At 45.5% G+C, this 25392-nt stretch overlaps 1 protein-coding gene across 1 annotated transcript in view; it reads left to right on the forward strand.

Annotated features, from left to right (window-relative positions):
• Positions 1-236: 236 nt before the first annotated feature.
• jag2b (jagged canonical Notch ligand 2b) overlaps positions 237-25392 on the forward strand; it is a 224705-nt gene continuing 199549 nt past the window's right edge. Inside the window, 2 exon segments of the mRNA XM_086004168.1 lie at positions 237-1498; positions 1627-1926. Of these exon segments, the coding sequence (XP_085860294.1) occupies positions 1430-1498; positions 1627-1926 (369 nt within the window). The 5' untranslated portion in view covers positions 237-1429.

Consider the following 25392-nt stretch of genomic DNA (forward strand, 5'->3'; position numbering starts at 1 on the left):
AATAATACAGAAGAGCGCATGCGCAGGGACGCCACCGTGCCTAGGTTGTGATTGGTCGGAGAGGGCGAGCGGAGGGCGTGGCCGTGGTCGGTGATTGGTGGGTTGGTTTGGAATGGGATCGTTGTGATTAGTTCGGTGGAGGCCCCCCCCCTCCGCTGCTGATTGGTTACCCCGAGAGGAGGGCGGGGCGGTACGGTTTTCCGATTGGTCGGTGGCGGGCTGGGGCAGGCGCGTCACAATGCCCCCTCCGGGCGGCCGGGCTGTGGCCGTAAAAAGAGAGAGAGCGCGGGAGGCCGAACCCAACCCGGGGTCCGCCAGCCCCAACTCTCCCACACCAGTGCTAAACCGAGCCAGTCCAATCCTTCCCTCAAACCAGTGCTAAACCGAGCTAGTCTAACCCCCTCAAACTAGTGTTAAACCAAGCCAGTCCCAACTCTCCCACACCAGTGCTGAATCGAGCTAGTCCAATCCTTCCCTCAAACCAGTGCTAAACCGAGCTAGTCTAACCCCCTCAAACTAGTGTTAAACCGAGCCAGTCCCAACTCTCCCACACCAGTGCTGAGCTAGTCCAATCTTTCCCTCAAACCAGTGCTAAACCGAGCTAGTCTAACCCCTCAAACCAGTGTTAAACCGAGCCAGTCCCAACTCTTCCACACCACTGCTGGGCCAGTCCATTCCTTCCCTCACACCAATGCTAAACCGAGCTAGTCTAACCCCTCAAACGAGTGCTAAACCGAGCTGGTCCAATTCTTCATTCAAACCAGTGCTGAAACGAGCTAGTCCAATTCTCCCAAACCAGTGCTGAAACGAGCCAGTCCAACCTTCCCCTCAAACCAGTGCTGAAACGAGCCAGTCTAAACTTCCCCTCAAACCAGTGCTAAACCGAGCTAATCGAACCCCTCAAACCAGTGCTAAACCGAGCCAGTCCAACTCTCCCAAACCAGTGCTGAACCGAGCCAGTCCAATTCTCCCCTCGAGCCAGTCCAATTCTCCCCTCGAGCCAGTCCAATTCTCCCCTCGAGCCAGTCCAATTCTCCCCTCAACCCAGTGCTGAACCGAGCTAGTCCAACCCCTCCGCTCAAACCAGTGCTGAGCTAGTCCAATTTATCCCTATTGCTTACTAGGCTGAGCCAGGCTAGTGTTTGCACCCCGCGCCACCAGAGTGCTGAGCCCAGATCCCACCCCCTTCTAGTTATAGAGCTTGAACCGAGCCAGCCCAGGCACTTTGCCTTTTTTTTAAAAATAGGTAGGTAGGTAGGTAGGGGGGTGGGGGGGGAAAGGGGAAAAAAAAATAATCCCAGTCCTTGGATTCGTTGCATTGCATTGCAAAAGAAAAAGCCAGTGTGGATTCTACTGCTGCCGGGACCGTCAGCGGCTCTGTTTCCTTGGAAGATTTATTATAAAAGCTAGCAAGCAGAAGAGCGAAGGCATGCTGGATTTTAAAGGGATCTATCACCTTATCGTTGTAGGCGCGGTGCTGTCAACTTTCTGGGTTCAGGTATGCAATGAAATAATCCACATTCGACTGCATTTGCATTGAGATGTTTTTTTAAAATCCCTTACACGCTTATTGCGACCGTCTGCATCAGCTCCACAGCGTTATATATATATTTTTTAATGTTCTAGGTGTCGTTTGCAACGGGCTATTTCGAGATCAAGTTTAACTCCGTGCAAAACGTTAACGGCGAGTTGGAGAATGGAGATTGTTGCGATGGGTCTAGGAATTCTCTGGATCGAAAATGCACCAAGGACGAGTGTGACACCTATTTTAAAGCCTGTTTGAAGGAGTATCAGGCACGCATTACCACCTCCGGAGGCTGCACTTTTGGGACTGGATTAAGCCCTGTGCTGGGGAAAAATACTTTTTCTCTCGCAGAGAAGAGCACCTTTGGGAATATTGTTATACCCTTTAATTTTGCATGGCCGGTAAGTGCACTTTTCCATGTCGAACGATTGATTGCATTGGGCGTGATGGACGAATTTACAAACTGCTGCTTGGTGCAAAAAGAATGTTTAAAAACACACCTTTCACGTTAATGTTATTTTTAAATACACCCCCCAAAAATTACATTGTAAACTACTTTCTCCAGATAACTGCAGCCCAGCTGTCATATTTTTCTCCGCCTTAAGCCGGATTGCGTGACTGATCCAAAAATCTTCCAGCAACCTTAGATTGGGGAGCAATTGGGCCAAAGATTGCTGAATTTTCCCCTTTTTTTATATAGGGATTTGTAATTGATTTTAAATGCACACGCTAAATCACGTCTTGTTGTAAATAATTTGAAACGAATAACGGTTGTATTTTGTGTTGCAAGTTTGTTTCTAAATATTTTTTCGGGGAAAAAAATCTATCGCGTTTTGATACTTTTTTTAGGCTGGTGCAAAAATGTAGAAACTTGACGAGGTTTGAGTTGATTTACTGGAGAAACTGAAATGCAAAGATGCCAAGTTAAGTTGCCTGGCGTCTCTTTAGCAGGTAAGTTATACAAACCCGCCCTATGCTTTGGAAAGTCTTTGCAAAGATTGATTTGCAAAGATTGATTTGCAAAGCATCTTAAGAGTTAGCAATTTGGGTGATGGCTACGCATCTGTGGCTCGTTGCAAACAGAAATCAGTAGTAGCCACAGTCGTGTTTGGCACCGGTGTTAAATGGAGTAGGATATATAAAGCCAGTCCACGCTCGCACTTGATGCGTATGATGGGGTGGTGTCTGTAACCTACTTGTGCAGGTCCTAATGCACTTTTAAAAGCGATATGCACTTGCGTCATTTGCTATTTGTAACTTGCACTCGCGGTAGATTTCAGAATGCAATGCAACTCCGGTCCCTTTCAAACGTGCGCAGTCCTTCACATTATCTGGCCAATGATAGTTTGAAAAATATATATATATTTAACAGTAACCGGGCTTGAGTCATACTCGTGTGCAATGTGTTTTATTAAATGCATTAATTGCAATGATATGCCTGTGGGTTACGGTGCACCTTGTTGCATACACTGGAAACTCCACATTTTAATATCTTCTGCCCTTTGCTGCATTATATTGTAGTGTATCTGCTGCACTCGCTGCCCACGGGCCGTGTCCCGGGTTTGATGTTCAGGTGGGGCTGCAGCCTGGGCTCTGCCGCCGCCCCGCGCTCCCGCCCCGCCCCCGAGTCCCGGAGCGCGAGCGCCCCTCGCGCCCATTCCGTTAGATTCCCGCCCGGCCCGGCCCGGGGGAGAGGGAGGGGAGAGGGGGACAGAACATGAGGGAGAGGGACAGAACATGGGGGAGAGGGACAGAACATGGGGGAGAGGGGCAACATGAGGGAGGGGGCGAGAGGGACAGAACATGGAGGGAGAGAGGGACAGAACATGGAGGGAGAGAGGGACAGAACATGGAGGGAGAGAGGGATAGGGAGAGAATGAGGAAAGGGGCAGAACATGGAGGGGGATAGGGAGAGGATAACATGGGAGGTGGAGAGGGGGGAATAACATGAGGGAGGAGGATAGGGAGAGAATGAGGGGAGGGAGAGGGGGATAAAAGGGGGGGGAGAAGAGGAATAAAATGAGGGAGAGGTTAAAATGAGAGATAAAATGAGGCGGGGGTGAGGGAAATAAAATGGGGGCGAGAGAAAGTGAGAATAAAATGAGGGAGGAGGAGAATGAGTGGATGAAATGGGGTGCGAGAGGAAAATAAAATGATGGAGGGGAGAGAAAATGGAGGAGGAGAGAGAATGAGGGGATAAAATGGGGGGCGAGGGGAATAACGTGGAGGGTGAGGGAATAACGAGGGTGAGATGGGAAATAAAATGAGGGTGAGAGAAATGTGGTAAGGGGAATAAAATGAGGGTATAAAATGGGGGGATAAAATGAGGGGAGGAGGCGGGGGAAGGGAGCAAAATGAGGCGAGGGGGTGAGATCTTCCCAGAATTTCCCCCTATTTTTGGCCCTGAGTTTGTTTCTTTTAGCCTCTCCCCAGCTGATTACATGGCTGCTGGGATGGGTGGGGGGAGCAGTGGTAGGAAGTGTCTAGTCATGATGCTCCAGGCTTGATGGATCAGCCGGTCTTTCCTGTCCCTCATTTTCATATGCTCGTTTAAGGGGCCTAAGGGAGAGAGACTGAGAGGTTATGGAGAGTGATTTGAGAGGAGAGAGAGAGAGAGCGAGGGACTGAGGTAGAAGGACTGTGGGAGAATGAGATGAGGGCGAGGGACTTGGGTGGGGAGAGACGGTGAGGGGAGGGAGAGGGGAAATGCATTTTGGTAGGAAGAATGAGAGGCAATATAAACTAAATGGTGCATTTTTAAGAGACCTGGGGGTGTACGTACACAAATCTTTGAAGGTGGTAGGACAATTTGAGAAGGCCTTTTTATTAAAAAAAAAATGCATACGGGATCCTTGGCTTTATAAACAGGCTAAGTAAAAAAGTAAGGAAGCTAGGCTAAAGCACTGATTAGGGTCCAGTTGGAGTATTGTAGCTAATTCTGGTCACCACACTTTAGGAAGAATGTCAAGGCCTTGGCGAGGGTGCAGAGATTATTTACTGGAATAGTACCACAAGACTTCAGTTATGTGGAGAAACTGGGGTGGTTCTCCTTAGAGCAGAGTGGTTAAGGGGAGAATTGATAGAGGTGTTCAAAATCATGACAGGTTTTGTCAGAGTAAAAAAAGAGAAACTGTTTCCACTGGCAGGAGGGTCGGTAACCAGAGGACACAGATTTACGGTAATTGGCAAAAGAACCAGAGGCGAATTGAGGAGAAATTGTTTTATGCAATTTGTTACAAGTTATGATCTGGAATGCACTGCCTGAACAGGTGGTGGAAGCAGGTTCAATAGTAACTTTCAAAAGGGAATTGGGTAAATACTTGAAGGGGAAAACTAATTGGATAGCTTTTTCAAAGAACCGGCGCAGGCACGATGGGCCGAATGGCCTCTTATGCTGTATCATTTTACAATTCTATGAGAGATGGTGGGGAGCATTGGGAGAGGCAGTGAGGATTGGGGGGGGGGGGGGGGGGGGGGTGTCGGTCATGTGATATTGAGGAAAGCATGTAAAAGAGGGCTAGTGGGCCAGGTAGCACGGAGAGTAGGGGCCTGTAACAGAGGAGGGGGTGATGGGAGAAGATAGATGGGCTGGTAAGGATGCAGTGGTCCCCATGTATTAAAGGGATGCAAGGGAGAGATGAACTTCAAGAACAGGAGAGGAAGAAAGTGATACTGTGATGAGGATTTAGTTAAGAGAGGTGTGGGGCCCTGGAATTGGCGGGAGAGGAGGTTAGGGTGATGGATCTGGGAGATAAGAGGGACAGGATGACCTGGGAAGGGGAAAAAAGATGCAGGAAGGTATGATGGGGGCTTGGGAGAAGGTAGCTGCTGCTGAGTAGCAGTGACATTGTAGGGCAGGTGTTGACTTGCATTGGAGGGAACGAATTCTGACGTTCAGGAGAAAGAGAATACAGCTTTAAATTTCATTGAGAATGTGTATCGTGATTTGCAACTCCAAGGCACTCAGTGGGTATGGGTTCTCAAATTCTGTTTCTGTCCTCAGTTATTTTCACATGTTTTATTTGTTTCTATGTCAGATTCTACCTCTTGTTCTGCAATGTACAAGCTCTGGTTGGTGAATTACCCACTAACACCAGGCAGGCATTAGGATAGTATCGCATCTGGTTTAGGGTAAACTTTTGTGTAAAGTGGTCTTCTGGACTAGAAGCATTTTTTAAAAATCACCAAATTTTAAGAGTTCTATTTTAGATATGACTGATTAATGTAAATCAGGATGAATCATCTTATCCCAAGAAAATGAAGGGGGGAAAGGATAGGGAGAAATAATCTGCTCAACCTTTGCTTTTCTGTATATGTCCCAGTGATCTGACTGCTGCTGTTCCTAGGATGAAAGTTCAGAAGGAGTGATAAGAATACTTAGCTAGGCGTGTTATTTGAGAGCTTGTTGTTCTGTTACCGGTAACTGAACACCTTTTTTGAGTTCCTTGGTTCATTTAAAGCCCTGCAAGCTCTTCAGTGTTAAAGGGAGAAGCGTGTGGGGTGGGGGGATCGGGGGGGGGGGGTGTGGTGGTGTGATTTTACTGAGGGAGGGCAAATAGAACAATCGTGGTCTGTAATACAGACCAGCTTCATGAGCAAGCCGTGCAGCGACGCCCTCGTCTTGTGTTTATTGGATGAGGCAAATTGCTCACTAAACGCAAGGGGTAGCCGTGCCTCAAAATAGCACTGGCAATAGAACCAGAGGGGAGATGAGCAGAATTTTTATAATTTTACAGCGAGTTATGATCTGGAATGCACTGCCTACAAGGGTGGTGGAAACAGATTCAATGCATTCAAAGGGGAATTGGATATGTGCTTGAAGAGGAAAAACTTGCAGGGCTACGAGGGAGGAGAGGGGGGAGTGGGACTATTTGGATAATTGGCACGATGGGCCGAATGGCCTCCATCTGTGGCTGATTCCGTGAAATAGCACTCCCACAGAATTCTGTTGTGCGCGTGTTAAGCTTTTCCTCAAGTGCAGGGTTTTGTTTGCTGCCTACTTCACGTGCATGGCGTGGATTGCCACAAAATGGAAGGAAAGTATTGGCTCCACCCAAGGTGCAAGCCCATTCTTTCCCAGCAATTTTCAGGTATTTCTTCATAAATTCAGGGGGTGGGTGGGATCTCTGCGTCAACATTAACCACAGGGGTGTTGGTAGCTGCTGAGAGCAGCTGTCATCGAAACAAAACACACAAAAAAGTGTCGCTGATGGGATATCCATTTTTTTTTGAAGTAAAAAGATGCCCTGGAGTGATTTTTCAAGGCTGTCATTTTCCCTTAGGGTTCAAATAACAGTTTGAAAGTGCTCAAGATTTGTGGTTTATAACGTCATCTGATCCCTTGGTAAGATTGCATTCTGTAAACTTTCTCTTGGGCATCAGTTATTTTCTGAAAAATGCACACGGTGTCTAATTTTGACATGTAATAAAGTTGGGGTTCTATATTAATGGCAGAATCTTCTAACTTGCTCACGCTGCTTCACACTTTTTCTTCATGGGTTTGCTGCTTGCTGAATTCACGTTGTTCCCCCCCCCCCCCCCCCCCGTTTAGTTTGTTCTGTCTAAGGTTGGCCCTTAGTCACAATGATCGAGACCATCCCTGTTTGCTGTGGTAAAATGCAGATTACCTGATCTGGTGGCTTTCATCACTGCTGCTGCTTTCCAGCCTCCCGCCTGTTGTTTAACACAGTAAAAGGCAGATGTGGGCCTGGGTCTGGTTGCACTTCATATTGTGTTGTGGAGGGGTGGGAGGGAGTGGCGATTGTTTTTTTAAGTGTAAATGTCAATTGTGGTAACCTGGTACTGTGTGTTACCTTGGAGGAAGCTGGTATTCAGCTGGTGTGTGTTATCCAAACCACCAGTGTTTTAATGGAATGACTTCAGGGGATTGCTACCTTATGCCTCTGATGTGGTGGAGACTCCGGCCATTCAATGTAGACTTTGGCAGACAAAGGTGTGCTTGAGCATATATTTGTGCTGTATAACTGTTTTGAAATTATTGCTAAATCAGCAAAGGGTAGAGTGAGGGGGAAATCTGAGGACACTGGCAAACAAATCCTTTCCCAAGGACTGAGTACATTTTAAATGGAATTTTCAGGGAGTATGATGGGCAACTAACAGTTGTGTAATGGTCGGTGTGAAGAATTCAAGTATTGTACAACAGAACCCATTTAAGACTCTCCGCATTGCTGAGTGTATAAAGCCGGTGTGTAGCTGGACCATATAGACTACAAAAATTGTCCAGGTTTAATTACAAATCTGTATTGAATTGCTTGATCTTAGCTAGAGTTCTTCATTGGGTGTAAAGCGCTTTGGGACGTCCTGAGGTTGTGGAAGGCACTATATAAATGCAAGTTTTTTTTTTAAAAGAGTGGCTGTAGGCCATAATTGGCCTCCGTACACTTAGACTAGAAAGGGAAAAGTTAGCCAGGAGACCTGTGCCTATTTGTTATCCAGTGACCCCTGTGGCTGGAAAGTGTGGTTGTCTGGTTGGGGCAGGATTGGGGTCAGCTGCAATGCCCCGCTTGGTTGAATAGCCAATCACCACTTGCTGTTTGGACTCGCGCATGGTCACTAGGTTGAGTTCTGGGAGGCCTGCTGTTTCCCACAAAACCATAACCCAGCATGATTCCATTTTGAGAGGAAAGGAGGAGAGAACATTGTAGTTGGGAAGGCCAACGGTAGCTTAAGGGGCAGGTACCACAATATGTGGGGCTGCCCAGCATTCAATGGTTGGAGTTAACTGTTGGGTGTTCAAGTATGAAGTGATGGACAGCTGACCGAGTAATTAGAAGGCCTGCAACTTAAGACAAAAATCAGTGAACGAGTCTCCAGCCACCTGTTCAGACCTTTTTCTTATTCAGAAGCCAAATGTTTAACTAAACCAGAGTAGGGTTGGAATGTTTACATTCAGAAAAACTCGATCATTAATTTCATAAGCTCAATTCCCATTTAAGGTGACATCCAGACCGTAAAAGGGAAATTTAGGGGAGCCCTGCTTTGCATCTGCCATTGCCTCTTGCGTCTCCCAATCTCTGCTCCTTTACCCTGCACCACCTCGTCATGTTCAATTCCTGTCCGGGGGCACTATGGTTAGTTTTCTGTCTTCTGCAGCAGTTTGTTGCTGGCTGCATAAAATTCTCAAGCCTGTTTGCATTTGGACCCAGCTTGGTGATGACTCCCTGACATAATTTGTTCTTTCATGGAGACTGTTGAGAACATGTGAGATATGGGGGGGGGGGGGGGGGAAGAGAAATGTGTAGTAATGTCAGTCCCTAATCTGCAGCTTGTGGTTAATTAATTTAAAACAAGTATATCTGTCAAGCACGCAACAGTTTTGCGCTGTGAACATGTAGCTTGAATGGAATACTTGAGACGATCTTCGTCCTGTTCGCGGTGCTGACTACACGTCTTGGAAGTCTGAGGTCGACTCACTTAAATGGGATGTAAACTGTTTCCGTGGACATCTGTGTATCCGCTACAAAGAGCAAGAAGGGAAGGGAAGCATGTAATTTCAAAGCAAAACAGTAAGTTAGTTCCTCGCTGCTTGTTTAAATGAGTGATGTGACCTCTTCAGCTGTGGTGGGTAGCTGCGCAGTATTGAATGGAGGGGAAGTTTACAGCTCCTAAAACAATACCTCACCTCAAAGATTTTCAGTACAGTGTTATAAAAAGTTTAGAACGATCTTCCAAAAGATCCCACGGCACTATTCAAAGAACAGGGGAGTTCTCCCCGGTGTCCTGGGGCCAATATTTATCCCTCAACCAACATCACTAAAACAGATGATCGGGTCATTATCACATTGCTGTTTGTGGGAGCTTGCTGTGTGCAAATTGGCTGCTGCGTTTCCCACATTACAACAGCGACTCCACTTCAAAAGTTCTTCATTGGGTGTAAAGTGCTTTGGGACATCCTGAAGTCATGACAGGCACTATAGAAATGCAGGACTTTTTCTTTTTCACTGGTGTGATTTACTTCAAAGAGTTACTGAGCCCAAAAACTATGATGAAGCTGAACCAACATGCCCAGTTGAATCATCCTTTTGATTTATGACTGTGCCAATGTTTTTTGCTCCCTAACTCTTTAAAGCTGTAGCTACACCAGCGATCCATTTTGAAAACTTTTAAGTGACTGAATTGGACAGAGCAAATGTTAAAACCTTTTTTTGTAATTTTGAGTTCTGCTGGTAAGAATCCTTCAGTGTTGTAATGTTCTTGCTCTATTTCCTTGATTGGTGCAAGTTGGGTTTGTTCAATAATGTGAGCCTACCGGGCTGCAGAAAGAAAGAACAAATGAATGGGTTTCTGTCGACCTCGGGAAGTCCTAATGCAGTTTACAGCTAATTGCATACTTTTTGAAGTTTGTCACTGGTGATCGAGGAACTGCAGCAGCCAGTCTGTGCAAAGCAAGTTCCTGCAAACAGCAATGTGATAATGACCAAATCATCTGTTTTAGTGATGTTGGTTGAGGGATAAATATTGGCCCCAGGACACCGGGGAGAACTCCCCTGTTCTTTGAATAGTGACATGGGATATTTTATGTCCACCTGAGGACAGATGGGACCTCTGTGTTTAACATCTCATCTGAAAGACGGCACCTCCGACAGTGCAGCACTCCCTCGATACTACACTGAAGTTACAGGCTAATATCTGGGAGTACACTCCCTGCACACTGCGGTTTCAGTGATTCACTGATTCAAGAGTGACTCTTTGGGACCAGTGTAGTATGAGCATGCTCGCTGCCCTCCCTCACCCTTCCTGTCCATGTTTCCAACCCCTTAATGTTGTGCCAGCTGGCCCAATAGGATGGAGATCTGTGTTTCACTCTGCCTCTGACCCAAAGGAAAGAAGATCCTGGCAAAAGAACCAGAAAGGGAAGATGAGAATTTTTTTTTTACGCAGCGAGTTATGATCTGGAATGGAGGATGGTGGAAGCAGATTCATTGGTAATTTTCAAAAAGGAATTGGATATATATCGGTTAAGGAGAATGTTAGTGCTGGAGAGCGGATGTCCTGGAGGGGGTCAAGGACAGAATCTATATGGTTAGAGTTGAGAAACAATAGAGGTGCCATTACATTACTAGGTGTATTCTATAGACCAACAACTTGTGGGAAAGATACGGAGGAGCAAATTTGCAGGGAAATTAGAGAGGTGCAAGAACTATAGAGTAGTAATAATGGGGGACTTCAACTATCCTAATATAGACTGGGATAGTAATAGTGTAACAGGCAGAGAGGGGGAAGAATTTCTGAAGTGTTCAGCGCACTTTCTTGATAAGTATGTTTCTGGCCCAACGAGGAAGGAGGCATTGCTGGATCTGGGGACTGAGGTAGGTCAAGTGTCAGTAGGGCAACATTTAGGGAACCATGATTATAGTATCATAAGGTTTAGATTAGCTATGGAAAAGGACACGGAGGAGTAAAAATACTTAATTGGAGGAAGGCCAATTTCAGTGGGATGAGAATGGATCTGGCCCGGGTAAAGTGGAATCAGAGATTGGCAGGCAAACTGTAATCGAACAATGGGCTGCCTTTTAAAGAGGAAATAGTTCGAGTACAGTCGAGGTGCATTCCCACGAGGGGGAAAGGTGGGGCAACTAAAGTCAGGGCTCCCTGAATAACGAAAGAGAGAGAGAGAGAGTAAGATGAAGCAGAAAAAGAGCGCGTATGACAGATGTCAGGTTGAGAATACATCTGAGAATCAGGCTAAATATAGAAAGGTCAGAGGAGAAGTGAAAAAGAAAATAAGAGGGGCAAAGAGAGGGTATGAGAATAGATTGGCAGCCAACATAAAAGGTAATCCAAAAGTCTTCTATAAGCATATAAATAGTTAACAGGTAGTAAGAGGAGGGATGGGGCCGATTTAGGGATAAAAAGGAGACCTATGCATGGAGGCAGTGGGTGTGGCTGAGGTGCTAAATGAGTACTTTGTATCTGTCTTCACCAAGGAAGATGATGCTGCCATAGACATAGTAAAGGAGGAGGTAGTGGAGATACTGGATGGGATAAAAATTGATAAAGGAAGTACTAGAAAGGCTGGCTGTACTTAAAGTAGATAAATCACCAGGACCAGATGGGATGCATCCTAGGACGCTGAGGGAAGTGAAGTAAGAAATCGTGGAGGTACTGGCCATAATATTCCAATCTTCCTTAGATACAGGGGTGGGGCCAGAGGACTGGAGAATTGTAAATGTTACACCCTTGTTCAAAAAAGGGTATAAAGATAAACCCAGCAACTACAGGCCAGTCAGTTTAACCTCGGTAGTGGGGAAGCTTTTGGAAATGATAATCCGGGACAACATTAACAGTCACTTGGACAAGTGTGGATTAATTAAGGAAAGCCAGCACGGATTGTTACAGGCAAATCGTGTTTAACTAACTTCGAGTTTTTTGATGAGGTAACAGAGGGTTGATGAGGACAGTGCGGTTGACGTGGTGTACATGGATTTCCAAAAGGCATTTGATAAAGTGCCACATAATAGGCTTACCAGCAAAGTTGAAGCCCATGGAATAAAAGGGACAGTGGCAGCATGGATACGAAATAGGCTAAGTGACCGGAAACAGAGAGTAGTGGTGACCAGTCGTGTTTTGGACTGGAGGAAGGTATGGTGTTCCCTAGGGGTCGGTTCTAGGACCACTGCTTTTCTTGATATATATTAATGACTTGGATGTGGGTGTACAGGACACCATTTCAAAATTTGCAGATGACACAAAACTTGGTAGTATAGTGAACAGTGAGGAGGAGAGTGATAGACTTCGAGGACATAGACAGGCTGGTGGAATGGGTGGACACGTGGCAGATGAAATTTTAATGCAGAAAAGTGCAAAGTGATACATTTTGGTAGAAAGAATGAGGAGAGGAAATATAAACTAAAGGGTACAATCCTAAAGTGGGTGCATGAACAGAGACCTGGGGGTATAAATGTGCACAAATCATTGAAGGTGGCAGGGCAGGTTGAGAAAGCAATTAAAGCTTACAGGATCCTGGGCTTCATAAATAGAGGTATAGAGTACAAAAGCGTGGAAATTATGATGAACCTGTATAAAACACTGGTTTAGCTGCAACTGGAGTATTGTGTCCAATTCTGGGCACCACACTTTAGGAAGGATGTGAAGGCCTTAGAGAGGGTGCAGAAAAGATTTACGAGAATGATTCCAGGGATGAGGGACTTCAGTTACATGAATAGACTAGAGAAGCTGGGGTTGTTCTCCTTCGACCAGAGAAGGTTGAGAGGAGATTTGAGAGAGGTGTTGAAAATCATGAGGGGTCGGGACAGAGTAGAGAGAGAGAAACTGTTCCCATTGGCAGAAGGGTCGAGAACCAGAGGACACAGATTTAAGGTGATTGGCAGAAGAACCAAAGGTGACATGAGGAAAAGCTTTTTTACTCAGCGAGTGGTTAGGATCTGGAATGTACTGCCTGAAAGGGTGGTGGAGGCAGACTCAATCATGGCTTTTGAAAGGGAATTGGATAAGTACCTGAAGGAAACAAATTTGCGGGGCTTGGGGAAAGGGTGGGCGAGTGGGACTAGCTGAAGTTCTCTTGCAGAGAGCCGGCACGGGCTCGATAGGCCGAATGGCCATCTTCCGTTCTGTAACCATTCTATGATTCTATATATTTGAAAAGGAAAAATCTGCAAGGCTGTGGGGGAAAAAGAGCAGGGAGTGGGACTAATTGGATAGCTCTTTCAAAAGAGCCGGCCGGATGGGCTGAATGGCCACCTTCTGTGCTGTAAGATTCTATGTTGGAGGTGTGGAGTTTGTTGCATATTTTCTTGGTGATGCACCAATGTTGGCGTTCTGTCCCCGATGACACATTGTCAATCCAAAAATTCTATAAAACCAGGAGTACCACTCAAATGGAGGCACAAGTGCTTAAATGCCTTTGTAGTTGTGCTGAGCTTTAGAGAAAACTAGAGTGCAGGTTATTGTGTGGCTGCAAGCACTGAGTTTATTTGCTTGCCTGAAGTATTGGAGTACTTTGGTTAGTTTTTAAAGTAGAGGTTAGTTTTTTTTTTTAAAAAGTAGAGGTTGGCTTGAGTCACCTCCCGATGTGTTTTGAGGTCTGGAGTATGTGTTGGCTCCTGCTGGTATAGAGTGCTACTTCACCATTGAGCCACCTTGTTGGACAGGTCTCTGATGCTCGTGCAGCCAAATTGGAATGGGGTGTAAGTCGCTGTGTACGCCAGTATTCTCATGCAGCATGTTGCTCATTCAGTGGAAGGAATGCTGTGTGGCTGAGCATAGAAACATAGAAGATAGGAGCAGGAGTAGGCCATTCGGCCCCTCGAGCCTGCTCTGCCATTTAATGAGATCATGACTGATCATCCAAATTCAGTACCCTATAGAAACATGTAAGAAGTCACACAACACCAGGTTATAGTCCAACAGTTTTATTTGAAACCACAAGCTTTCGGAGCGCTGCTCCTTCGTCAGGTGAAGTGGAGAGATGCATAAAGACACAGCTTATATAGTCAGAGAATAGTGTCAGATGTTTACAGGTAATCTTTCTAACTGCCATTTATCACACCTTGGCAGAGAGATAATCACAGCAATCAAAGGTGTGAATGGTGTCCAAACAGGTCAGTCAGGAAAACATTACATCAAAGAACAATGAGGTGGAGGTCACAAGGGGTCAAATGTTGCAGATGCTGGGGTCTGTATGAAAAACGAAAAACAGACAAAAAAACACTTTTTTGCTGGAAATCACAGCAGGTCCGGCCGCATCTGTGTAGAGAGAACAAGCCAACGACGACTCGAGTCTGGATGACCCTACGTCAGGTGGGGTTACATGTAGTGTGACAGGAACCCAAGATCCCGGTTGAGGCCGTCCTCATGAGTGCGGAACTTGGCTATCAGTTTCTGCTCGACGATTTTGCGTTGTCGTGTGTCTCGAAGGCTGCCCTTCAGCAGTCAAGGACATTCAGCCTCCGATCTTCAGGTAAGCATTCTCCAAGGCAGCCTTCGAGACACACGACAATGCAAAATCGTAGAGCAGAAACTGATAGCCAAGTTCCGCACTCATGAGGACGGCCTCAACCGGGATCTTGGGTTCATGTCACGCTACATGTAACCCCACCTGACATAGGGTCATCCAGACTCGAGTCATCGTTGGCTTGTTCTCTCTACACGGATGTGGCTGGACCTGCTGTGATTTCCAGCAAAAGAAGTGTTTTTGTCTGTTTTTTGTTTTTCATACAGACCCCAGCATCTGCAACATTTGACCCCACCTCATTGTTCTTTGATGTAATGTTTTCCTGACTGACCTGTTTGGACACCATTCACACCTTTGATTGCTGTGATTATCTCTCTGCCGAGGTGTGATAAATGGCAGTTAGAAAGATTACCTGTAATCATCTGGCATTATTCTCTGACTATATAAGCTGTGTCTTTATGCATCTCTCCACTTCACCTGACGAAGGAGCAGCGCTCCGAAAGCTTGTGATTTCAAATAAAACTGTTGGACTATAACCTGGTGTTGTGTGACTTCTTACATTTGTCCACCCCAGTCCAACACTGGCATCTCCACACTATAGAAACATAGAAGATAGGAGCTTGGTGACATTAAGAATTCAACATTGAAAAGAGTTGGATGTCATCAACTTCTCGATGTGTTAACTGCCTTGTGACATGCTTCAGCCTTTGCGTTGAGAATGAAAAAGAGCCCAGAATTGGGAGGTGGGTTGGGAAGAATATTTGGCTCATTAAACCCACACCTTCCTGTGAAATTTCTCCTCGACCTCCTGAGGTAATCTAGTGAAACTCCGGGATATCAATCTGACATTACAGCCTTGCATTATTTAAGCCTGACTGGTTACACACTACAGATATTTCCATTATCTTAACAGCACAGGCACCATGTTATCCTATATATAATGTATACACGTGGATCACACGACGGAAACTTGGCTCCAGTTAGAGGCGACTGTGCGCGCCAACTACTTGAGTGTTGCTCCTAGAGTTTGACGTCTTGTAGCAAGTTCCCAGCCATTGTTGTATTCTCCATATAAAACCGTACACTCCTCTAAAGACAGCTGCCACAATATTTGCATGCATGTGACAAAAGTTTAAACCAAATTTGTGTAGCTTAACATATTAAATGCGTAAGTGTTCTCATTCCAGTTCTGCGTCTATGCAGGCTGCCTAGAATATTTAAAAAATTTAATACAAGAACTGTTTGCATATTGGCCACCTTCAACTTTCAAGAAAACATGGTAGTTCAGAGTCTCCCTGAAATCCATCGCCGACTAGTTTTATGAAATAGAATGGGGCAGTTTGGCTCCTGCATTCTAATGGGGATTATGGCTGATGTCTGCCTTGGCTGTTGGGTTTGTATAGCTAATCCATACAAAAATCAGTTTAATGCCTATGGAAATTAGCTAGCCAAGTGTTCTCTTTCAGCAAAGTTAGCATTTTGTGTTTTTAAAAAAGAAAAAATTCTTCAAACATGAGTTAAATTTTTTTTAATGCATAGTTTGTATAAACCGGTTTATCCGCTCACCCCAGCCTCGTCGTGTCAAAGGTAATAGAATAGTCCTGCCTTTGATATCATACTTGAATGTAGCTAGTCAGGACAATAAACTTCTGAAGCGTGCTGACTGTAATTGACTCTGGAGTTTCTTGTAAAAGGATCCCTTGCACGGTGGAGAGATTAGGGGCCTGCCACCTGTTGCCTTTTCAACATTTTCTTAACCTTTCTATCTATTGGTGCCCCCAGAATGACTTCCATTGCTTGCTTCAAAGAATTGGGTTTGTTATTTGAAACTTTAATATATGTTCCCTTTAACTTTGGACTCTGGGAGTTTTCTCTTTTTTTGATTGGTTCAGTGCACTTACTGTCTTGAACAGGAGTGCAGGGTTTGGCTCGCAGTGTTTGTATTAGGTGTGGAGATGACAGCTGTCTTTTTATGTCGTTAAAAAATGATTCCATTCTGGTACAACGTAAACTTTAGCAGTGTGCTTATAAAATATATAAAGTTAAAACCTTGGATCATTAACATTTGACTTTGTGGTCCTCCCCCCACACCTCATAGGTGTGAATCTTCAACTTGTGAAAATTGCCGCCAAAACCAAACTGATTCAATTTGAAGAATCATCTGATTTTATTTTAAAAGACTGGGTGTTGTCACTCCTGACATACTGTAAGGGTAGGGGCAGACTCTTTCCCAGGACAGCACATTCCTGACCACACTCGTGGTTTTTTTGGGTGGGGAAGGGGGAGAGAGACAGACTACGCACTTCCTCACATACTGAAGTGGGGAAATCTGATTACGAGCCATCCGAGGCTTCCTGCCTCAGACGTCACTTCTTAGTGGCTGGTCAGGGGTGTTGGCAGGTCAGGGGTGTTGGCAGAGGTCTACGTAGCTTTCTGCCCTATTAGCTGAGCTGAGGATGTTTCATTGTTCTGGGGGGGGGGGGGTGCGAGGAGATCATGGTGTAAGCAAGAATAAGAGTGGAATCTGATGACTAGGAGTGCCAGAGATCTGCAATTAGGAACCGATCCTTTCACCAGGAAATGGTCTCTGGTGCAAAAGGAAGAAATAACTTGTGTTTACACAGTGCCTTTCACAACCTCAGAAAATCTCAAAGCAGTTTATAGCCAATGAAGTATTTTTGAAGTGCAGTCACTGTTGTAATATAGGAAAAGCAGCAGCCAATTTACGTACAGCAAGCTCCCATAAACAGCAATGTGATAATGACTAGAGCATTTATTTGTGGTGTTGGTTGAGGGATAAATATTGGCCAGGACACCGGGGAGAACTCCTGCTTTTCGAATAGTGCCATGTGATCTTTTATGTCCACCTGAGAGATCAGGCGGACTCTGTTTAACGTCTCATTTGAAAGACGGCACCTCCAACTGTGCAGCACTCCCTCAGTACTGCACTGGGAGCATCAGCCTGGATTATGTGCTCAACTTTCTGGAGTGGGGCTTGAGCCCTCAATCTTCTGACTCGGGCGAGAGGGCTACCCACTCTGCTTTGCGATGGCTAAACGTCAAACTCTGCTTGAATGAATCAAGGTATTAAAAATGAAAATTTTACGATTAACATCAAGTGTTGTCACTTGAAATTTTAGTGCAGTGTGATGTGTGTGTAAAACTTCTGTGTTGCGGCCACTTGAAGAGTGGATAAAGAGTTGTGTAGTATTTACGTTTTAAAACTTGGGTTGTGTCTGGAGTGAACATCTTGAACTACAAGTTACAGGTGTCACTAGTGGTTGGGGCAATTTGAGGTGATGAATTGAGTACTGTGCATTGCACAACATTAAAAGGGACTGGCTTAAGTGTGTTTTTCTTGTAGTATAGCAATAGTAATATATGCTAAATAAGCTGAGGGACATTGAACAAAGAGCTTTTGTTAACGGTCGATAGCAAAATACTGCGGATGCTGGAAATCCGAAATAACACAATGCTTGAAAAACTCAGCAGGCCAGGCAACATCCGTGGAGAGAGAAATAGTCAACGTTTACGGTCACTGCTTACCTAGAATAGGCAGAGGTGGGCTGAACTCTGATCAGGGCTCAGCCTGAGCGTTTGGGGAACGAGCTTGGTATTGGGTCTCTGTATTGTCTCACTGCTTGTGTCCTGGCCAATATTTATCTCCCAACCATCATTTAAAAAACCCCCCAGATTATCTGGTCATTATCATATTACTGTTTGTGGGACCTAGTAGTGCGCAAATTGGCTGCCGCGTTTCCTACATTACAACAGTGATTACAAGAGTACTTCATTGGCTGTAGAGCGCTTTGGAGCGCCCTGAGGTTGTGAAAGGCGCTATATAAATGCAAGTCCTTTTTAATGGAGTGGTTCTACATTGTAGGGTTTCGGATCCAAATACTGTTTATAATACACTTCCTTGCACAATGGTCGCTGCATTCAAAAGTAATGAATTGTGATGTCCTTTTGAGCTGTTCATGATGAGGAAAAGAAGAATGAATTTGCATTCATAGAACATTTCATGGCCTCAGGACGCCCAAAGTGCTTTACAGCCAGTAAAGTAAAGTAATTTTGAAGTGTAGTCACTGTTGTAATGTAGGAAACGCGGCCGCTTATTTGCACACAGCAAGCTCCCACAATCCCCAATGAGATAATGACATAATCTGTTTGTGTGATGTTGGTTGAGGGATAAATATTGGCCAGGACACCGGGGAGAACTCCCCTGCTAATCTTTGAAATAGTGACCGTGGGATCTTTTACATCCACCTGAGGGCAGACGGAGCCTCATTTAACACCTCATCCAAAAGAGTGGGACTTGAGCCCGAAACCTTCTGACTCCGAGGTGAGAGTGCTACCCACTGAGCCGTGGCTGGCACTAATAAATACAAGTATTTATCTTTAACATACTCTGCAGCTGATGTGGGTCAGGTAGTGATAGACTTGAATCTCTTTTATTAAAAAAAAAAAAAAATACTCGTTTTTGTGTGTGTATTGGTGGGGGGGGGGGGGGGTCCCGATTCCTGCTGTCCGTAATATTCCAGAATTCGAGCCAAGTCTCTGTTTAAACAGTGTAATCAGTGCAGACCATCCATGGTGAAAATGACTGTTTACTGAAGGTAATGGCAGTTTGAACCTTCCATTAGAGCAAGACTGTAAGAGTACAGTACTCCAAGGCTAAATGACAGCTTCTCTGAAGCGTGATTGTGAGCTTGGCCTGCGTTGCTAGGATGCAGCTTTAATAGTCTCTTTGAGTAAGTGATTATGCCCCCTGGACAGATACTCCAGGAGCTTGTGCACCTGTGCAACCTTCATTTGGGAATAGAGCTCCTTACTAAACTCTTGGAAAAACTGTTTTGCATGTAGTTTAGTTCGATTTGAAACTTAGGAAAAATTTGAGCTGGAAAATGTATATTTCTTTCCCTGTTGTAGCCACGTCTAGAATGTGGCTCGAGGCCCTATATAATTCCTTGTGGTGGGTGAATGCATTACAGGTATGCATGCGGCATGAGGCCGTGTACATATGTAGATGCTTTGAGTGACAACCATTTGGAGCTCGTAATGCCAGATTTACCCACTGTCCACTTGCTATAGTGCCATCTTGATTTGTTTTGCGTGGGTGTCTGTATATCTGTGTTGAGCTGTAGTGTAGGAGTGCTCGCTCTCAGTAATCAGTCAGAGCCCCAAATTCTGATGACCTGCCAGTAATTCAACTTGTTCAACAACTTGCATTTAAATAGCGCCTTTAATGTAGTAATGTGTCCTAAGGCGCTTCACAGGATGGTTGTTGACTGAGCCACATGAGATATTAGGACAGGTGACTTAAGCTTGGTCAAAGAGGTAGGTTTTAAGGAGAGTCTTAATGGCGGAGAGGTTTAAGGAGGGAATTCCAGAGTTTCGGGCCTAGGCAGCTGATCGGGCTGCTGTGGCTTTGTACCTTGGTCTTTGCAAAGTCCCGCTTTGCTGTCCACTCAATATAGCCATCCTACTTTAGTGATTTCCTCCAGCCGTATACTGTCCACGGATGGTTCCTGCAGTTTCCAGTGCCAGGTGGGTTTGTGTGGTGTTTCCGATCGCTGTGTGCCAGTGGCTTGCCCGTCGCCATCTAGGTTTGGTCTACCATTTTCAGTCTGACTGAGCTCTCGGCCCTCCTACAGAGACCAGCGATGTCTGGGAGTGGTGGGCCGAGATTCCGGCCAGATGGGCAGTGTGATGACTTTGCACTGACTGCACATGCTCTTGATTCCAACCGAAACAATCGTTTAATCTAAAAGGCGCATCAGTTGCTATCCGAGGCATGTGTATATATACTTTCCAATTCATTCTCGAGATGTGGGTGTTGCTGGCAAGACCACTTCAGAGCTCAGTTAAGAGTCAACCATGCTGGTTTGGGACTGGAGTCACATAGGCCCAGCGATCGGAAACACCACATTTGCCGATGACACCAAACTTGGGGGTGTGGCAAACAGTAAGGATGATATCAATCGCCTGCAACAGGACATAGAAAGACTAGCAGAATGGGCAGACAAGTGGCAGATGGAATTTAATACAGAGAAGTGTGAAGTGATGCATTTTGGCAGAAGGAACAGGGAGAGGCACAGTTTTAAGTGTGTGCAGGGACAGAGGGATCTGGGAGTTAATGTGTATAGGTCTCTGAAGGTGGCAGGACATATTGAGAGAGTGGTTAACAAAGCATAGGAGATCTTGAGTTTCATAAATAGAGGTATTGAGTACAAAGTAGAGAAGTTATGCTGAACCTTTATAAAGCGCTGGTTAGGCCACAACTGGAGTATTACGTCCAGTTCTGGTCACCACACTTTAGGAAGGATGTGAAGGCCCTTGAGAGGGTGCAGAGGAGATTTACCAGAATGGTTCCGGGGATGGGGGGATCTTAGCTACAAGGACAGGTTGGAGAAACTGGATTTGTTTTCATTAGAACAAAGGAGGTTGAGGGGTGATTTGATCGAGGTGTACAAGATTATGATGGGTTTGCATAGGCTAGATGGGGAAAGGTTGTTCCCACTAGTTGATGGTACAAGGACTAGGGGCCACAGATTTAAGGTTTTGGGCAAGAGATACAGGGGGAACGTGAGGAAAAACTTTTTTACGCAGCGAGTGGTGAGGACCAGGAACTCGCTGCCGACGGAAGTGGTGGAAGCGGAGACACACAATGTTTTCAAGGGGAGACTGGATAGGCACTTGAGGGAAATAAACTTGCAGGGCTACGGGGATAGTGCGGGGGAATGGGACTGACTGGATTGCTCTACAGAGAGCCGGCACGGACTCGATGGGCCGAATGGCCGCCTCCTGTGCCGTTATGACTCGTGACCGGCTAAGGATGGCAGGGTTCCTTCCCTAAAAGAACATTAGTGAACCAGTTGGGTTTTTAGGACACATTTGTAAACTGCCATGGTGAGGTTTGAACTCGTGTTCTCTGGGTTGTATATTTGTACTTTACTACCTCCAGCACGAATATCGGGGAAGATACCAACAGCATAGCAAATGGTGCCAGTCGTCTCCTTTACCATGATTGCCCATGTGCATTTTTAAAGTTTATCTGGCTGCTGTACAAACCCCTCGAGCAGCAGGGCTGAGAACTGAGTGAGGGGGCTGCTGGCCAACGTAAATGGACCATGAAATACATGTGTTTCTATATTCCTAATCCTCCCTCCTGACAACTGGCTGCTTGCTGTTCGAAGCTTCATGCGAGCGTGGGTGTTCTGGCATTTTAAACAGATTCCAGTAGTCTGCGAGATTTTGAGAAGAATGATTTAGGGAATACAGCCTTGGGGGCCCAGCATTTGTGTTCATGAGCACTAATTGGGGTAAAACTTCCCCCACCCACCTTGCCCAATCAATGAACATGTGTTTTTGATGGTTACTGGAAGCAACTTCTGTTGCATTGAGACCATTAATGATTGATGCTCTGCAGCTGTCTTCCTGTCAATGAATATGATTGTATTGTCCAATTACATTCTACCTTCTCCCACTTCCCACCCTAGCCCCAATCATCTTTAATGCTGTAATGACTCGGCCTGCCTGTTGCAGCTGGGGCAGGACGACGCTATCTTAACTTTGCCAGTCACTCATCACTGAGTATTAGAGTATAAAAGTGTCTCCAGATGACTTTTTGGAGCTCGATCAATGTTAATACCAGCGTTCTTCCCATTACCCACTCCAAGTTCTTTGCCACTTCTCCCCTGAAGGTGTTGAATTTTGTGCAGTGTGGATCTCGTAGCTCTTCATTAGTGAGCTGAGACCGTGTGGAGTTGGTGATTGTTTGTTTGGGTGGAGGCATCACAACTCGACCCAATTTGGTCCATGCCCTTTGGAAATAGTGGGGAACCAAAGGTCTAATGCAAGTGAGGAACTTAAAGTAATTAGTATTAGTAAAGAAAAAATACTGGAGAAATTAATGGGACTAAAAGCTGGCAAATCCCCTAGACCTGATGGCTTGCATCCTAAGGTTTTAAAAAAGGTGGCTGCAGAGGTAATGGATGCATTGGTTTTGATCTTCCAGAATTCTCCAGATACTAGAACGGTCCCCATGGATTGTAAGGTAGCAAATGTAACTCCGCTGTTCAAGAAAGAAGAGAGAAAACTGGGAGCTATAGGCCAGTTAGCCTGACATCAGTAGTAGGCAAAATATTAGAATCTATTATTAGGGACATGATAACGGGGCACTTGGAAAATCACTATGATTAGGTCGAGTCAGCAGGGTTTTATGAAAGGGAACTGAGGGTGTGCTGCTTGTTCCTTAAACAGAGGCCCCATCCACCACCACCCTCCTCTGCCTGGCTGAACTTGTTCTCACATTGAACAACCTCTCCTTTGACTCCACTCACTTCCTCCAAATAAAAGGTGTTGCTATGGGAACCCGCATGGGTCCTAGCTAGGCCTGCCTTTTCGTGGGATATGTCGAGCATTCTTTGTTCCAGTCCTACACTGGTCCCCTCTCCCGCCTCTCTTTCCAGCACATTGACTGTATCGGTGCCGTTTCCTGCTCTTGCCTTGAACTGGAAAATTTCATTCACTTTGCTTCCAATTTCCACCCTTCCCTCACCTTCAAATGGTCCATCTCCAACTCTTCCCTTCCGTTCCTCGACTTGGCCTATCCCCAGAAATGGAGACAGATATCAACAAACATCCACTATAAGCCCACTGCTACCTGGAAGTCTTGCTGCAATTATGTAGGGGTTTGGTGAGACAACACCTGGAGTGCAATGTACAGGAAGTATATACTTGCCTTGGAGGGAGTGCAATGAAGATTCTGGGGATGAGAGGGCTGTCCTGAGCAGAGAGACTGAGAATGGACCCATGTTCTCTGAAGTTTCGAAGAATGAGAGGTGATATCATTGAAATGTATAAAGTTCTTGGAGCGCTTGACAATGGTAGATGCTGAGAGGAGGTTGCCCCTGATTGGGTAGTCTAGAACTAGGGGTTATCGTGTCAACCATTTAGGACTGAGATGAGAAGAAATCTCTTCACTCAGGGTTGTGAATCTTTGGAATTCTCTAACCCAGAGGGCTGTGGAGGCTCAGTTGTTGAGTATATTCTAGGCTGAGGTCGATAGATTCTTGGGCACTAAGGGAATCGAGGGATAGGAGGATAGGGCGGGAAAGTGGAGTTGATGTAGATGATCTTATTGAATGGCGGGGCAGGCTTGAGGGGCCGTATGGCTTACTCCTCCTATTTCTTGTGTCCTTGTGTTCTAATGCAACGTTTTATGATGCCATTAGCCACTGAGCTATCAGGCCAACTTGGAGATCTGCTCTAGCCTAGAAATATTGCGGTTATAGATGAGATATCTGAGATAGTGGCCGTTTAAGAAAGAACTTGTGTTTATGCAGCACCTTTCACGACCTCTGGATGCCCCAAAGCCTAGGCAGCCAATGAAGTACTTCTTGAAGTGCAGTCACTGTTGTAATGTAGGGAAACGCAACATCCAATTTGCGCACAGCAAGCTTCCATAAATAGCAATGTGATAATGACCAGATAATCAGTGGTGTTGGTTGAGGGATAAATATTGGCCTAGACACTGGGGAGAACTCCCCTGCTCTTCTTCGAAATAATGCCGTGGGATCGTATACGTCCACCTGAGAGCAGACGGGGCCTCGGTTTAATGTCTCATTCGAAAGTACTGCCCCTCCGACAGTGCAACACTCTCTCAGTATTGCACTGGAGTGCTAGCTAGATTTTATGTTTGCTTATCTGGAATGGGACTTGAACCCACAATCTTCAGACTCGGAGGTTAGAGTTCTACCACTGAGCCAAGGCTGAATATCAGTCATGGTGTTAGAACTATAAATTCCCTGGTGATTGTGCAATAGCATCAATAGCGACAGTTCACTATGTAACTCGTAATACAATGGTATGGGCTTGCTTGTAGCTGCACAAATCTGCTACACGTGTCCTGTTGTTAGTGCTGGTCAGGTAATGGTGTATATCTTCAGGCCTGATGTTGCTTTAATGTGTACTACTTTATCCAGGTTATTAATCTTTCCAATGGCTGACGATAAGACGCCGCCAATAGAAGCAGCTAGCGCCAGTAAGCAACAACTACTTGAATTTATATAGCGCCTTTAACGTAGTAAAATGTCCCAAGGTGCTTCACCTGAAACTAGCCATAGGAAACTGGCTGATGAGCTATAAAGAGCCTATGGAAAATGAGTTTGCTGTGATCTCAATCCAGTTCTTGGTGGGCATGGCCTCGCAGCGTAAAACCACCTGTAAATTGCCACCCTTGCTCGTACTCCAAGTACTACGTTGGCTGTAGAGCGCTTTGGGACTTCCTGAAGTGATGAAAGGCACTAAATCAACACAAGTCTTTTTCTGGAGGCCTCGGCATAGCTGGTGCGGATATGGAACAGTGTCATAGTGGTGTAGTAAAGGGTGCTCTAAGGTTGGGGCTGACGCACGAATCAAGGGATCTTTACTCTGCAACTATCTGTGCCAAACTAACCTGGCTGTGCTTGATGGGAAAGTGCAGAAATGGAGACGGCGTTGCTCTGCCTGGCCTGAGCATGCTTGGTGGGCAGTGCGGGGAGCTGGATCTTTGCATCTATTTGACACTGGACCGGAGCTGGGAATGCTTGCTCTAAACTGGCTACCTGGAACCGTGCGTATTCCATCCCCGAGAACTGACATCCTACACTAAGTGCTTATTAACTAATAAATAAATAAATCGCCAAAAGATGTCATCTGGCTGTGAGATGTAGGATTAATGCTTGATTTTCAGTATTCTGTTGAGCACCGTCTGAGTTATGCTTTTGAGGTTTAACATCCGAATTCCTTGATTCAGTCGCCACCTTGCATGTCACAGATACTCCATGTATGTTTTGTCCAATGCAGGAGGAAGCTAATGTGAGTGCATTGTGAGCTGTTGTGATTTGAGCTGCAGTAACTATTTGGTTTCACTGCCTATTGCAGAGGTTAT

This window comes from Somniosus microcephalus, chromosome 12 (assembly GCF_052327205.1).
Source record: "Somniosus microcephalus isolate GS21.2 chromosome 12, FLI_Smic_1.0, whole genome shotgun sequence".
In the NCBI taxonomy this organism is placed as follows: domain Eukaryota; kingdom Metazoa; phylum Chordata; class Chondrichthyes; order Squaliformes; family Somniosidae; genus Somniosus; species Somniosus microcephalus.